This window comes from Uloborus diversus, chromosome 3, assembly GCF_026930045.1.
Source record: "Uloborus diversus isolate 005 chromosome 3, Udiv.v.3.1, whole genome shotgun sequence".
Taxonomy (NCBI): Eukaryota; Metazoa; Arthropoda; class Arachnida; order Araneae; family Uloboridae; genus Uloborus; species Uloborus diversus.
This window is the reverse complement of record NC_072733.1, coordinates 30,154,319-30,166,983: the sequence shown is the minus strand read 5'-3', so window position 1 is coordinate 30,166,983 and position 12,665 is coordinate 30,154,319. Positions and strand designations below refer to the sequence as shown.

Genomic DNA, 12,665 nt, shown 5'->3' with positions numbered 1-12,665 from the left:
GCAAAAGCTAAACGAATCGGATATTGAAGCCTTCCAAATGTGTTTGAAAATTATGACGCTGTTAATGCATTACGTGGCAACACAAACATTTCTCTTTTAAACTTTACCGTCAAAATTGTTGACGTTTTATGAAGAAACGTGTACCGTTGCATAATTTAGATGGATTTAAACTGTGAAAAAGAATAATTGGTGAACCAATTTTCAACCGGAAAACGTCTAGTGGCATTCCTGGTATATCCAGAGAATTTAAAAATTCAGTACGAATGTTTGCGACTTTATTTTTATCGACAACTGTATAGCCTTGTTCAGCATCAACGGTCAGCACAATCTGATTATGATGTTTTTTCCAGCTGTCAGTACTGGCTCATTATTTACAATAATTGTAGCTAAGACAGCGTCATTGCACTGTTTTCTCTCGTTGTAAATCAGTGTTAACTAAGTCGGTGACCAATCAATCAGGTGATATCATACCATAATGACTAAACAACAGCTTTGAAATTGAAATGCATAAATCTTCAATCAACACTAAAGCTGCATCATACATCTTTGGTGTAAAATTTTGATTTGAACATTGGTGTGTTTATTTAATTCTATGGAGTACATCTTCTATAGTTTCCCCGCTGAAATGATGATTGTGTTGGATATTATATCCTCAAAATCATCTTAAACAGTTGACGAATACTGTTTCTCGTTATGCAAAACCTGAATTAGAAAATGCAACTCCCAATGATTGTGTGCTACCAATAATTACAATTCGCGAAAAGCATCGTGATATGTACTAAACACTCGACAAATAACGGTCTGCAAATATTCCCGTCTGTTCGGGAATGTTTAACAAAAACAAATGCAAAAACAACATTCACTTTGTTTTGGAAGCACAGTTTTGTTTTGGATAAAGTTTTGGTCCCAATCATGGGTGCAAGACCTTCCGTCTCAGGACGGATTTCCGTCTTGGACAAAATTTCCGAGACGAAGGTCGGGAAGGAAAGAAATTTGATGACTATCCTTCAGTTTTTACTAAAAAAAATTGAGTATTTGAAAAATATGCTTTAATAACTGGACCTTTCTATAATCACGAATTTACATCAACATTCTCTTGATTTTCCGCCATGGGCTTGTCTTGTTTGCAACATGCTTTTGGAGGAGTGGCTTTTAGACTCGCGTTGTTTGACTTTTTTAGGTAGCTCTGTTATTTCCAACTCACTGCATTGCAGACCGCGGAGTTGCTCGCTATTCTCGCTAATTTTTCGAATTGATCGCCTTTTGTCTTTATTTTTCACTTGCTATTTTCGATCATCCCTTCGTTTTTTTCTCATTTGCTTTTTTTTTTTTTTTTTCACAAACTTTACACGCATATATGAAAATTATGCGCCCTCTTAAAATTAATCGCTCTTTAAATTGTCTTAGAGTTGAATCTGAATCACTGGTTGAGAGTGATTGCGGACGGGATGAAATGTTTACGCCACATCAAAGGGCGTCCACATACCAGGTAAAACGAACTGTCGGGGATTTTGAAGATTTCAATGAAAATGGGAATTCTGGAAAGAATCGGAGGAAATTTCAAGCTGGTTTGAAACACCGATGGGCATCTGTTCCTGCAGTTTTGACATGTTTCTAATGAAATATTCTAAGACTTGAGGAATCATTAAATTCCAATGACTTTCAATCTAACACTCGCTAGAATGGAAATGGGGGGGGGAGAGAAAGAAAACGAAGAAAATAACGGCAGTATGAGTTTGCGAAAAAACGCTTGCTCTTCCAAAGAGGGTAAATCTGCAAATTCTCACGATACTGAGATCTTAAAACATTTATATTTTGGAGAATCTAAGAGGAGGGAGGGGGGAGCTGCTCAAGCGCCCCAGAATAAAAAATAGAAAACTTAATTGAAGCCATTTTTGAAGCTAAGATTGGTTCGGGATTTCTCCTTTGCAAACTCTAAAAAGAAAAGGTCAAAAATCTTGAGGCTGTCTTTAATGATGTCAAGTGGGGAGGGTTAGATTTAAAAAAAAAAATTGGAAACTGGAGTCTTAAAAACACTAAGGCAATCTTTGGTGAATTTATGAGAGATGGTTTCAGTGTTCTAACCTGAAAATATTTTGTAGCTGATGTATTAATAACTATTTGAGGCTATACTTAAATGACTCAAGACAAAGGGTATTTGGGACGCTCTCCCGAAAAATTTTTATAAATGAAGTCTTAAAACTTTTAGGCTGTCTTTGGCAATGTCAAGAGGGGGGAAGGGGCTCTCTTTAGGGCGAAATTCCAAAACTGGAGTCTTAACAGCGCAACTTTAGACCATCTTTAATGAACCTAGAGGCAGAGGGTGGAGAGGTAACTAACATAGTGGCAGGAAGGTTCGGGTCCCCCTCCCCCTTCAAAGCTGAAGTACTCAGAACTTTGATTTAGGTAATCTTTGGGGGACGTAAAAAGAGGGAATTCGAAGGTTTTCTCTCAATAAATTTTAGAAATTAAATTCTTAAAACTTCGGTGATGAAAAGGGGAAACCGCAAATTTAAGTCAAATTTAGTGAACTTAGGGAAAAGAGTTCGGGTGGGGGGTCTCGCTCCCCCGAAAATTTCTCCATGCAGAAGTATTGAAATACTATTTTGGCTATTTTTGAGTGAGTTAAGAGTTGGGGAACCCGGGGGTCGTTCTCGAAACATTTTTGAAATTGAACTCTTAAAACTTTGGGTTGTCTTTGGCGATGTGGGAAGGGGAGTTGCTCATTCAATAGAAAAATAAATCTTAAAAAAACTTACACTACCTTTAGTGTGCCTGCTTCACAAGGAGAGGGGGGTATTCCGCTGCCCAGTCCGAAAAATTTTCGTTTCTGAAGTTTTAACAATTCTGTTTTGCGCTATTATTGGATGACGTAAGTGGGAAGGGAGTCGGAAGCTTCTGTCAAAAAGTTTCCGAAATTAAAGCATTAAAACTTTTAGGCGGTCATAAGTCATGTATGTAGGTAAAGGTGGTACTGTTCTTTGAAAAAACTTTAGAAACTGAAGCCTTAAAAACTCAAATTAAGGGCGTTTGTGTTGAACTTAGAGGAAGGGGTTCGGTAGTTCTCTCCTGAAATTTTTTTGATGCTGAAATACTTGAAACACTTCTTTAGGCTGTAGCCTTTTTCAGGGATATGATTCATGGACCCTCCCTGTGGTGAGGAATCAGGTCTCCGATTGTTTTTTTTTAATTAATGAGTATTGGATAGTGTTTCTCGTTTAAAAAATATATCTACTTCCCTACAGCTGTTTTTTATTGCTAAATTTACCACCTGCTGTCTTATAAAAGAATTTCCTTTACCATAATCGCCCATACCCTTCCCCCACCTTTCCTTCTTTTCTGGTTTGTTCATGCTATCTTGGGCAGACTTTCCGATCAGAACTGACTTATGTTGCAAAAATGAAAATCTTATGTCCCAGGAGTATTTATTGCTGCAATAAAAGTGTTTACGATCGGCAAATAACTAATGGCGGGAGCCCGAACGCTTTTACCCCTAACATCATCCAACATGCCTAAAATTGCGTTTCTGGAATTTCAATTTCGAAATATTGCCGAAGGAGGGTTCTTGATCTCTATCCCTTCAAATGCATTCAAAAAGCATGTAAATGTTATGAAAGTTGGAGTACAATTTCATTTTTAAAGCTGCAATTTCAAAATCTTCAAAGCTTCAATTTCGGGGAGAACCAGCGCCCTCCCTCCCCCCTCACTCTTTCTGCAATATTTTTGAAGATCGCCCAATATTGTGATTTTGTGACTATCAGTTTGAAAAATTTGATGTAAGAGTCCCTGAACCCCTCCTTTCCCTGAACTTTACCAAAAGGCCTACCATAACGTTTTTCGGACTTCAATTTAAAAAAATTTCTAGGGGAGATCCCCCAGGCTCCCCGTTATTGGCGTTTTTTAGATTTTTGGACTACGATATCAAAATGCTTAAATATTACAATTTAGACTGGGTCCATGTTGTTAGAAAAGACAAAGGCTTAAAATTCAGAATAAACACAGATTCCAAAACTGCCATTGTTAAACTATAAAACACTTATACTCATAAAAATTTCCTAAAGCAGGCATGTGGGGGGGAGGGGGGGGGGGCTCAGAATATTTTCCGTCTTGAACACATCACCAAACTTGCACCCATGGTCCCAATGTCTTGGCTTTAATTTTTCATTATGCCCGAGATTGATAAATGTTGTGTTCTTTGTTTGCGTGGCTTCCATGATTTTTTTGATTTTATTCAAAACTGTAAAAACAATTAAGTAATGTCCTGGAAAAAAAAGGGCAGTGAATTTCTTCAGAGAAAGCGCCAACTATAATGCTAAAAGCATGGCGAAATGTAAGACAGACTTGCAAGCAAGTACCACAATTCTAACGCGCCTACGATTTCTGCAGAGTTCCGGAATCCAGAGCCTTATTTACTTCTTCTGGGAGCTTTTAGGCAATGGTAAAGGAACGCAGTTGGCCTAAAGTCGATACACTTAATAAATACGCTCAGTTAATCTTTAAACTGGGAGCTAAAAATATTTTTCGCAACAATGAGAAGTCCTTATTCATGAGGTTTGTAGCAATTCAGGAAACTTTTTAACGTAGATACTTGATTTCCAAACAAAATTTTTGAGGACCCTGAAATCCCAAGGTGTTCCACGGAAATAATCAGGGACATTTCGGGTTTTTTTTTTTACAGTGCATGTAAAATAGCGTGGAACATTGTTAAATAATTTTATTTCTGAGAACCGGGGCAAACACATTAGGTTTTTGACAATGTAAAAAAAAATCAGGGTCGTTTTTGGTGTTCAAGTGCTTTTTGTAGAAAAAAATCTTCATTAAAATATACTCCTTGACCGTTTCCAAGATGTACGGCAAGATGCTGTACAGAAGGGTTTCTTTCGTACATGGGGAAATTAAATTATGCCAGATAGCTTCGTTGCTGCTTACATATCCAACTCATCGCGTTATTTCGTCAGTTTTGTCCATATCTCGTACCTCAAATGCGACCTAATAGGGATCTTAAATAACGTATTTGACAAAGTATTTAGTGGAATTCATGGAACAGCAAAACTCGACATTTATATGAGCCTCATACGTTTTTAAAAACAGTATGGAACTACCCGCTGCTTATCAATTTCAACTTGATTTGTAGAATTTGACATTTACATTGATAAGTGTGGCCTCAATACTCCTCCTTTCTACGGCGATATTGTTGATAACCATCAATATCCGTAACATAGTATCATTTGTAAATTTGATCTAACTTAAGAATAAAACTTTTGAGGATGAATTAACTTACAGCGCCATCTATTAAGAATTTACAGAACCAAACAATCAATACACCCTGTTAATGTATAATTAACCTTTTATTTGCAATAAAAAATTATAAAAACCATCCTATCTTTTAAGTTGGACCAAATTACAGATAAGTATGAAATTTGATATAAATCGGTTCAGTAGTTTCGGAGTTTACCCCGAACAAACATCGTGACACGAGATTTTTATATATATAGATATACACTAGTAATATGCATATACATGGCAATAAAATAATTATTTACGAAAAAACAGTTGGGAAATGAAATGTTTCCAAGTTTGTGGCATTTTCTATGGTACAGCTAATGTTAAATAGATGGGTTATTGAGCACCCTCTTAAAATTTGAGTAAGAAGCTAGAACTTTTACAGCATAATACTATTAATAAGTCTAAAAAAAATAGGGGTGTCCTGGACTCGTGATGAAAAAAAAAATTTTTGAACCACACTAACGCCCAGTTATGCTTATGGTACTGTATGTGTTTATAAATAATTTTTTTGGTTCCTAATCATAAGTGTTAGAATCTTATCTGTAGCTCTTTTCCAGTCGTTTTTCCCCCCTTGTATGGAAAGTCTTTATATGGGACAGAGTTCCTTTTCCATTCTCCTCTTTGTAATATTGCCTTAATTGAACCTTATTATTGTTGCCTTAAACTTGAGCTTATGTGTGTTTTTTTTTTTTTTTTTTTTGCACAACGTTTGTTTTGCACAGGTTTTTAAAGTAGAATTTCTGTTTTAAGAAATCCATTTTTATTTAATAGACTGTTGGTGCTTCATTGATATTAAGTCTTTATTTATCCACTGTCAATTTATAATCTAAATTTATTCTGTAAAAGTTAAGTAAACTATATTTAAGTTGAAATAATTCAAAAACTCTTAAAAGCTTACAAATACTGTTGGCACAAGCACACTAAATTAAAATAGAAATATAACTATTATAAAATTGAACTCAAATTTTTGCAGATTGATTGCAGTGAAGTTTTTAAAAATAGTATGTACTTAAAATGCACTAAAATTGTAATCTTGATGTTGGAACTGAAATGCGACCTTCTCTGTAAGTCTGCATTCATTTATCTTCATTTTAGATACAATGGTGTGTGCTGGCTGCTGTGCTGCATTAGATCATTTAGTGACATATATATTCAAAAAAGTTTCTAGAACTGGAAGAAAACGCAGAACTAGTGGAACAGAGCAGCAGGAAGAAGAAACATGTCTTCGAGTGCTGAAGCAGCATCCCGAAATTCTTCAACAGGTTCTAAATACATTTATAAAAAGTCATCTTTTCTGTCATTTATTTTTGCAATGAAAGTTAAAATGTGCTGTTGTCTTGCACGGTATGGGACACTATGAATTACCGACTCTTGTGACACAGGTGCCACAGGTGCTAGGAACTCCCCTGCTTTCGTTTTCGTCAATAATTAAAAACGTATGTACACTTCTTACATGTTTTGAGAGACATGAAGGTCCAACTCTTCGCACCTTCATTGTTAAGCCACATTAGATTGACGCACTGCCAGTTTAACTTTAGTGTAAAAAAATTAGAGATTAAAATAGCAGCAACCCAGGACCGGTGTGTGTAATATGTTGGAGCAGTATCAATGCATCGATTTAAAGAAAAATTCTAAACTGGTTTAACGATGTGGGATGCACACTGGTTTTTGGCGATGCATCACCCGGCCCTAACATACAGTGATATTAAAGTGCTTTTTCAAATCGAGATTGGAAACCAATAGGGCCATTTCCATGGACACTTTTGATCCCGAAAAAAACCTGCTTTTCACCACATTCCGGTTATTTGTGGGGTATATGTAGAATTTTTCTCCTCCTGCTTCCTTCTGGAGTGATAGAGGAGTTTTCACCCAAAATCCATTATGCGAAGCAAGTTTTGTTTGCTTGCTGAATATAGACGCTAAGGATGCTGGGTAAAAACCCCTTTCTCTGGTACAATGGAAAAACATCTTTTAACATAAAAACGTGAAATTTTTTAATCTTTTTTTTTTTTGCGGAGCCGGGGCGGGATTTACAGGGTGGAAAAGTGTTGTCAACGCGGCTAATGAACTAGCAACAATGCAGAAGCTCTAAGGCTATTTGGATTACTTTTTATCAGGCACCTGGAATTGGATGCTGAGGGCTTCATAGCTTTGTTTTCCCTGGAACCGGAAATGGGTATAAAGATTTTCTCCTTATCCAGGATTCATCTACGTTTTTAACAGTATTTTCTATCCTTTTTCTTTTTTTTCTCTCTTTCAGTTTTCAAATATAGCTGGGAATTAACATTTTTAATTAGTAGCTAGTTATCAGTAGACACTTTCAATTTAGTTGCCACTTTTTTATTGATAGTTAAAATTTTTATCCAAGGCATTAAAGTTATCTTAAGCCACAATGCTAAAAGGTTCGCTATGAATAAAAGGTTTGACACATGACAAGGGTGCAAATCTCTCCCCCCACCCCCCACCCAAGTTCAATGCCGCAGATTGGAATCAAGTTTTTCCCTTGTTTTCTGGTGTTAAATATTTTTTTCATATGGATCTTTGCATTTGTGGGAAGCATAGTAATAATAAATTTGAACTTTTAAAAATGCATTAGAATTTCATCAGATGTAAAGCTGAATAATGTTCACCACTTGTGAATAATCAACATTTTGAACCTCTGAACCTTGTATTTTCTACAAAAAATTTTGAGAAGTTAAATTTTTTTTCATTCCCATCTTTGAATTTGGGGTTTGAAATATGCCATAAATTTAGGGCTCAGTTAGGAGAATAGATGCAAATTGCAAACATTTTCCATGTGTGAGTGATTGTTATGTATTTTAGAACTTGAAAATGGCATTTTTGCAAAGTATATTATTTATTTATTTTTTTCATTTCAGATGCTCAGCACAAATTTAAACATTGTGATATTTGAAGAATGTAGAAATCAGTGGTCCATGTCAAGGCCTTTATTAGGTTTAATTTTATTAAATGAAGAAGTAAGTAAATTTCTGTATATTTAATAAATTTTATACAATGACAGCATTCAATGATTAATTCAAAGTGTTTCGTTTAAGACAGGGCTTCCAACTGAAAACTTTTTTAGTTTCAAGTCCTTGAATGTCTTTTTTTCAAAATGTGCTCTATTTTTCCTTGAAAATTTCAGTTTTGTTTTTTAAGTTTTCCCTGTAAGCTCTTTTATTTTTCTCCTTTCTAAAAACAAATATGAATGTGATGTTCACACCCCTTCTGTGAAAATTTATAATTTTTGAATCGAATGGGAGCACTGTAGATGGAGTTTAGAGCTATTGGGTTGGTGTAAAAAAATTCATTCAGCATAATTTAATGTAAGCAAAAATAATTTTCATTTCAAGAAAATAATTTTTCAGCTGATTTATTGGCTGAAATTCACTCAGAATAGTTACTAGCTGCAAGCAAAAGTAGTTTTAATAAAAGAATAAATTTGCTGCAAATTATCGATTATCCAGGTGGCCACCCAAATTTTAACTATTAAATGTTAAAATTATGAACTCTTTTTTTTTTTCTCTAGAATTTAGGTACTCCTCTTTTTCCTATGGACAAACTAAAAATCTGTAAATCCTGTTTAGGTAAATGAACTATCTGAAAATATACAAATACAAAAGTAATGCCCAGCAACAGGCTCTGGGCCCAGCTAGGCTAGTCCCAGTCAATTTACAATCAATCCCAAGTGAAGGTCAATGACCCTACTAAAACTTTACTCCCTTGCTCATTACCACCTCATCCGGTAAGCTGTTCCATGGTTCCACTACCCTGCTGAAGTAATTTTTCCTAATATCCATGTTAGCCTGAGATTTAAATAGCTTAAAACAATGACCTCTTGTCCTGGTTTCAGTGCTAAACTTTAGCCCCATAACATCTTTCATTTTAATAAATTTAAACAATTGAATCATGTCTCCTTGGTCTCTTCTTTGCTCAAGACTGTACATTTTTAGCATTCTAAGCCTGGAATCGTAGTCTAAATGGGAAAGTATTTATTATTAGCCTTGTAGCCCGCCTTGAACCCAGATCAGTAACTTTTTATGCCTGGCTAATGACTGAACCTTGCAAATAATAAATCTTACACTTATTTCCATGCCCTAAATGTAGCACTTGACATTTCCCAACATTAACAGCCATACCACATTTATCGGCCCACTCCGTAACATGATCTAGATCCTCTTGCTCCTGATTTGCTTGTTTTTCATTTTCTACAATCCCCATAACTGTGACCAGCAAAACAATTCCTGTTTCCAGAAATATTTTTATGAATATCGTTCATAAAAACAATGAACAAAACAAGACCTAACACTGATCCCTGAGGAACCCCACTTAAAACCTCAGTCCACATTTAGAATAATTTACCCTTAACTCAGCCAGTTTTTTACTCAAATGGAAATTTTCCCTCCTATTCCTATATTAGATAATTTGCTAAGTAGAGCAACATGCGATACCTAATTGAAAGCTTTTTGAAAATCAATGTAAACAACATCTACAGGCTTCTTATTGTCGAAAGCGATGGTAATTTTGTCACAGAAATGTAATAAATTAGTTTCACAAGATTTACCTTTTCTGAAACCGTACTGAAAACTAGTCAATAGATTATTAGTCTCCAAAAAATTTACTATCTTAATTTTTAGCAATGTTTCAAAAATTTTGCAAACCACTGAAGTTAGACTCACAGGTCTATAATTTCCCGCACTCCCTTTAGACCCTTTCTTGAAGAGCGGTGCAATGTTAGCCAGCTTCCAGTCCTCTGGCACTGTCCCCGAGTTATGAGAAGCATCTAAAATATTTACAATTACAAACGCTAATTCCTTTGCACATTCAACCAAAATTTTTTTACAAATATTATCTGGTCCCTGAGCCTTAGTCTCTTTAATTTTTTTCAAATGAAGTAAAAGGTCATTCCTAGAAAATACAAAGTCCTCAAGCTGTACTTTAGCTTGTGTCTTGCTGTTGTCAACTGTTGAGATACAGTTATGGTTAAAAACACTCAAAAAAGTTATTAAGAACATTAGCAATAGCACTATTGTCCTGAATTGAAATTCCGTGTTCATCAACCAGTGGCCCAATATGACTATTTCAAACGCAAAAAACCTCTTAGGATTCCTGTCTATGTTATCTGCCAGTCTTTGCTCCAACTCTCTTTTCTGAATCTGTACCAAATACTTAAACTTACGACTTGCCTTACAATATTGGAGCCTATCTGCACAATGGATAGTTTCTTTAAACCTTTGAAAAGCGTCTTGCATGTAATTTAGAGCGTCTGTAGTTTCCCTGGTGAACCACATTGGCCAAATTTTTGTGTTGACACCCTTTCTCCTAAAGGGAACATGATCCCCAACCATTTTCGGTAGATTGTCCTTAAACTCTGCCCACTGAAGATTCACATCACTATTGTCCAATCCGAAAGAAAAACTGCTTTCAAACTCTGCCTAAGTGCCACAAAATCAATATTTCTGAAATCTGGCACAAACTCAAAATTCTCTACTTTGTGCATATCAAATTTAATTCCAAACCAAATACTGTTGTGGTCACTATCTCCAATGTATTCCCCTACACCTAACCTTTGAACAGAACCTTCCATGTCACAGAAAACTAGATCCAAAATCACGTTCTGTTGAGTACCCTGAGTTACAGTTTTATCTAAGAAACAGTCATCAATTACTTTAAAAAATTCTTCTTCTCTGCTATTACTGTGGTAAAAATTATTCCAATCAATTACTGAAAAATTAAAATCTCCCATTATGATGACTGACCACTTGCTTGAAATATCATTAACAATACCAAACATCTGTTCATCTTGAGACAGGCTTAAGTTGGGTGGCCTATAAATGTTCCCTAAATATAATTTTTTGCCCTTATTGCTCATCAACTCCAGCCAAATCATATCAATCTCCTTAGGTTTATCATTAATTACCAATTCATAGCAAGTTAAAGTGTCTGACATAAACTAAAACCCTACCATCTCTTTTACCTACTCTATCTTGTCTAAACAAATTATACCCAGCAATAGATAATAAATCAGCATCACTTCCGGTAGCCAACGTCTCAGTAACTCCAATAATATCCAACCTCTTGTCTATTTTTATGCTTTTCAATTCTTCCATCTTGTTCCTTATACTACGAGCATTGGTATGATAAACCTTAAATAAGCCCATTTTATGTTCAGTTAATGCTGTGCGATTACAAATATGAAAGTGACGACCAGCAACAGGCTCTGGGCCCAGATAGACTGGTCCTAGTCAATTTACAATCCCCAGTGAAGATCAATGGCCCTCTTAAAACTGTCTACTCCCTTGCTCATTACCACCTCTTCCGGTAAGCTGTTCCAAGGTTCCACTACCCTGCTAAAATAGTAATTTTTCCTAATATCCATATTAACCTGAGATTTAAATAGTTTAAAACAATGACGCCTTGTCCTGTTTTCAGTGCTAAACTTTAGCAGTGTAACATCTTTCATTTCAATAAATTTATACAACTGAATCATGTCCCCTAGGTCTCTTCTTTGCTCAAGACTACATTTTTAGCAATCAAAGCCTGGAATCATAGTCTAAATGAAAAAGTTCATTTATTAGCCTTGTAGCCTGCCTTTGAACCTTTTCCAATACATTAATATCTTTCTTAAGATAAGGAGACCAAAACTGAACAGCATAGTCTAAATGAGGTCTTACCCAATTTGTATATAAGGGCAGAAGATCTTTTTTAGAATTGTTTGAAAAGTGCTATTGATAAACCCAAGCATCTTATTGGCTTTGTTACTAGCTATGCTGCTTTGTTGACTAAACTTTAAATCCTGACTTTTTAAGATGCCCAGATCAGTAACTTTTTCTGTCTGACTAATGACTGAAACTTGCAAATAATAACTTGTACACTTATTTCCATGCCCTAAATGTAGCACTTGACATTTCCCAACATTAACAGCCATACCCCATTAATCAGCCCACTCCGTAATATAATCTAGATCCTCTTGCAGCTGATTTGCTTGTTCTTTATTATCTACAATCCCCATAACTTTGACAGCATCAGCAAAACAATTTATGTTCCCAGAAATATTTTTATGAATATCGTTCATAAAAACAATGAACAAAGCAGGCCCTAACACTGATCCTTGAGGAACCCCGCTTAAAATCCTCACTCTATTAGAATTTTTTCCCCTTAGAACTACCCTTTGTTTCCTTCCGGTCAGCCAGTTTTTTACCCAAATGAAAATTTTCCCTCCTATTCCTATATCAGCTAATTTGCTAAGTAGAGCAACATGCGGTACCTCATCGAAAGCTTTTTGAAAATCAATGTAAACAACATCTACAGGCTTCTTATTGTCCAAAGCCATGATAACTTTGTCATAGAAATGTAATAAATTAATAGCACATGATTTA

General features: G+C 35.4%; 1 protein-coding gene across 1 annotated transcript in view; it reads left to right on the top strand.

The window, feature by feature from the left end:
• LOC129218311 (exportin-7-like) overlaps window positions 1–12,665 on the top strand; it is a 223,957-nt gene that overhangs the window by 175,703 nt on the left and 35,589 nt on the right. The window contains exons 23-24 of the mRNA XM_054852545.1: window positions 6,382–6,548; window positions 8,166–8,264. Of these exons, the coding sequence (XP_054708520.1) occupies window positions 6,382–6,548; window positions 8,166–8,264 (266 nt within the window). The remainder of the gene's footprint in view (window positions 1–6,381; window positions 6,549–8,165; window positions 8,265–12,665) is intronic.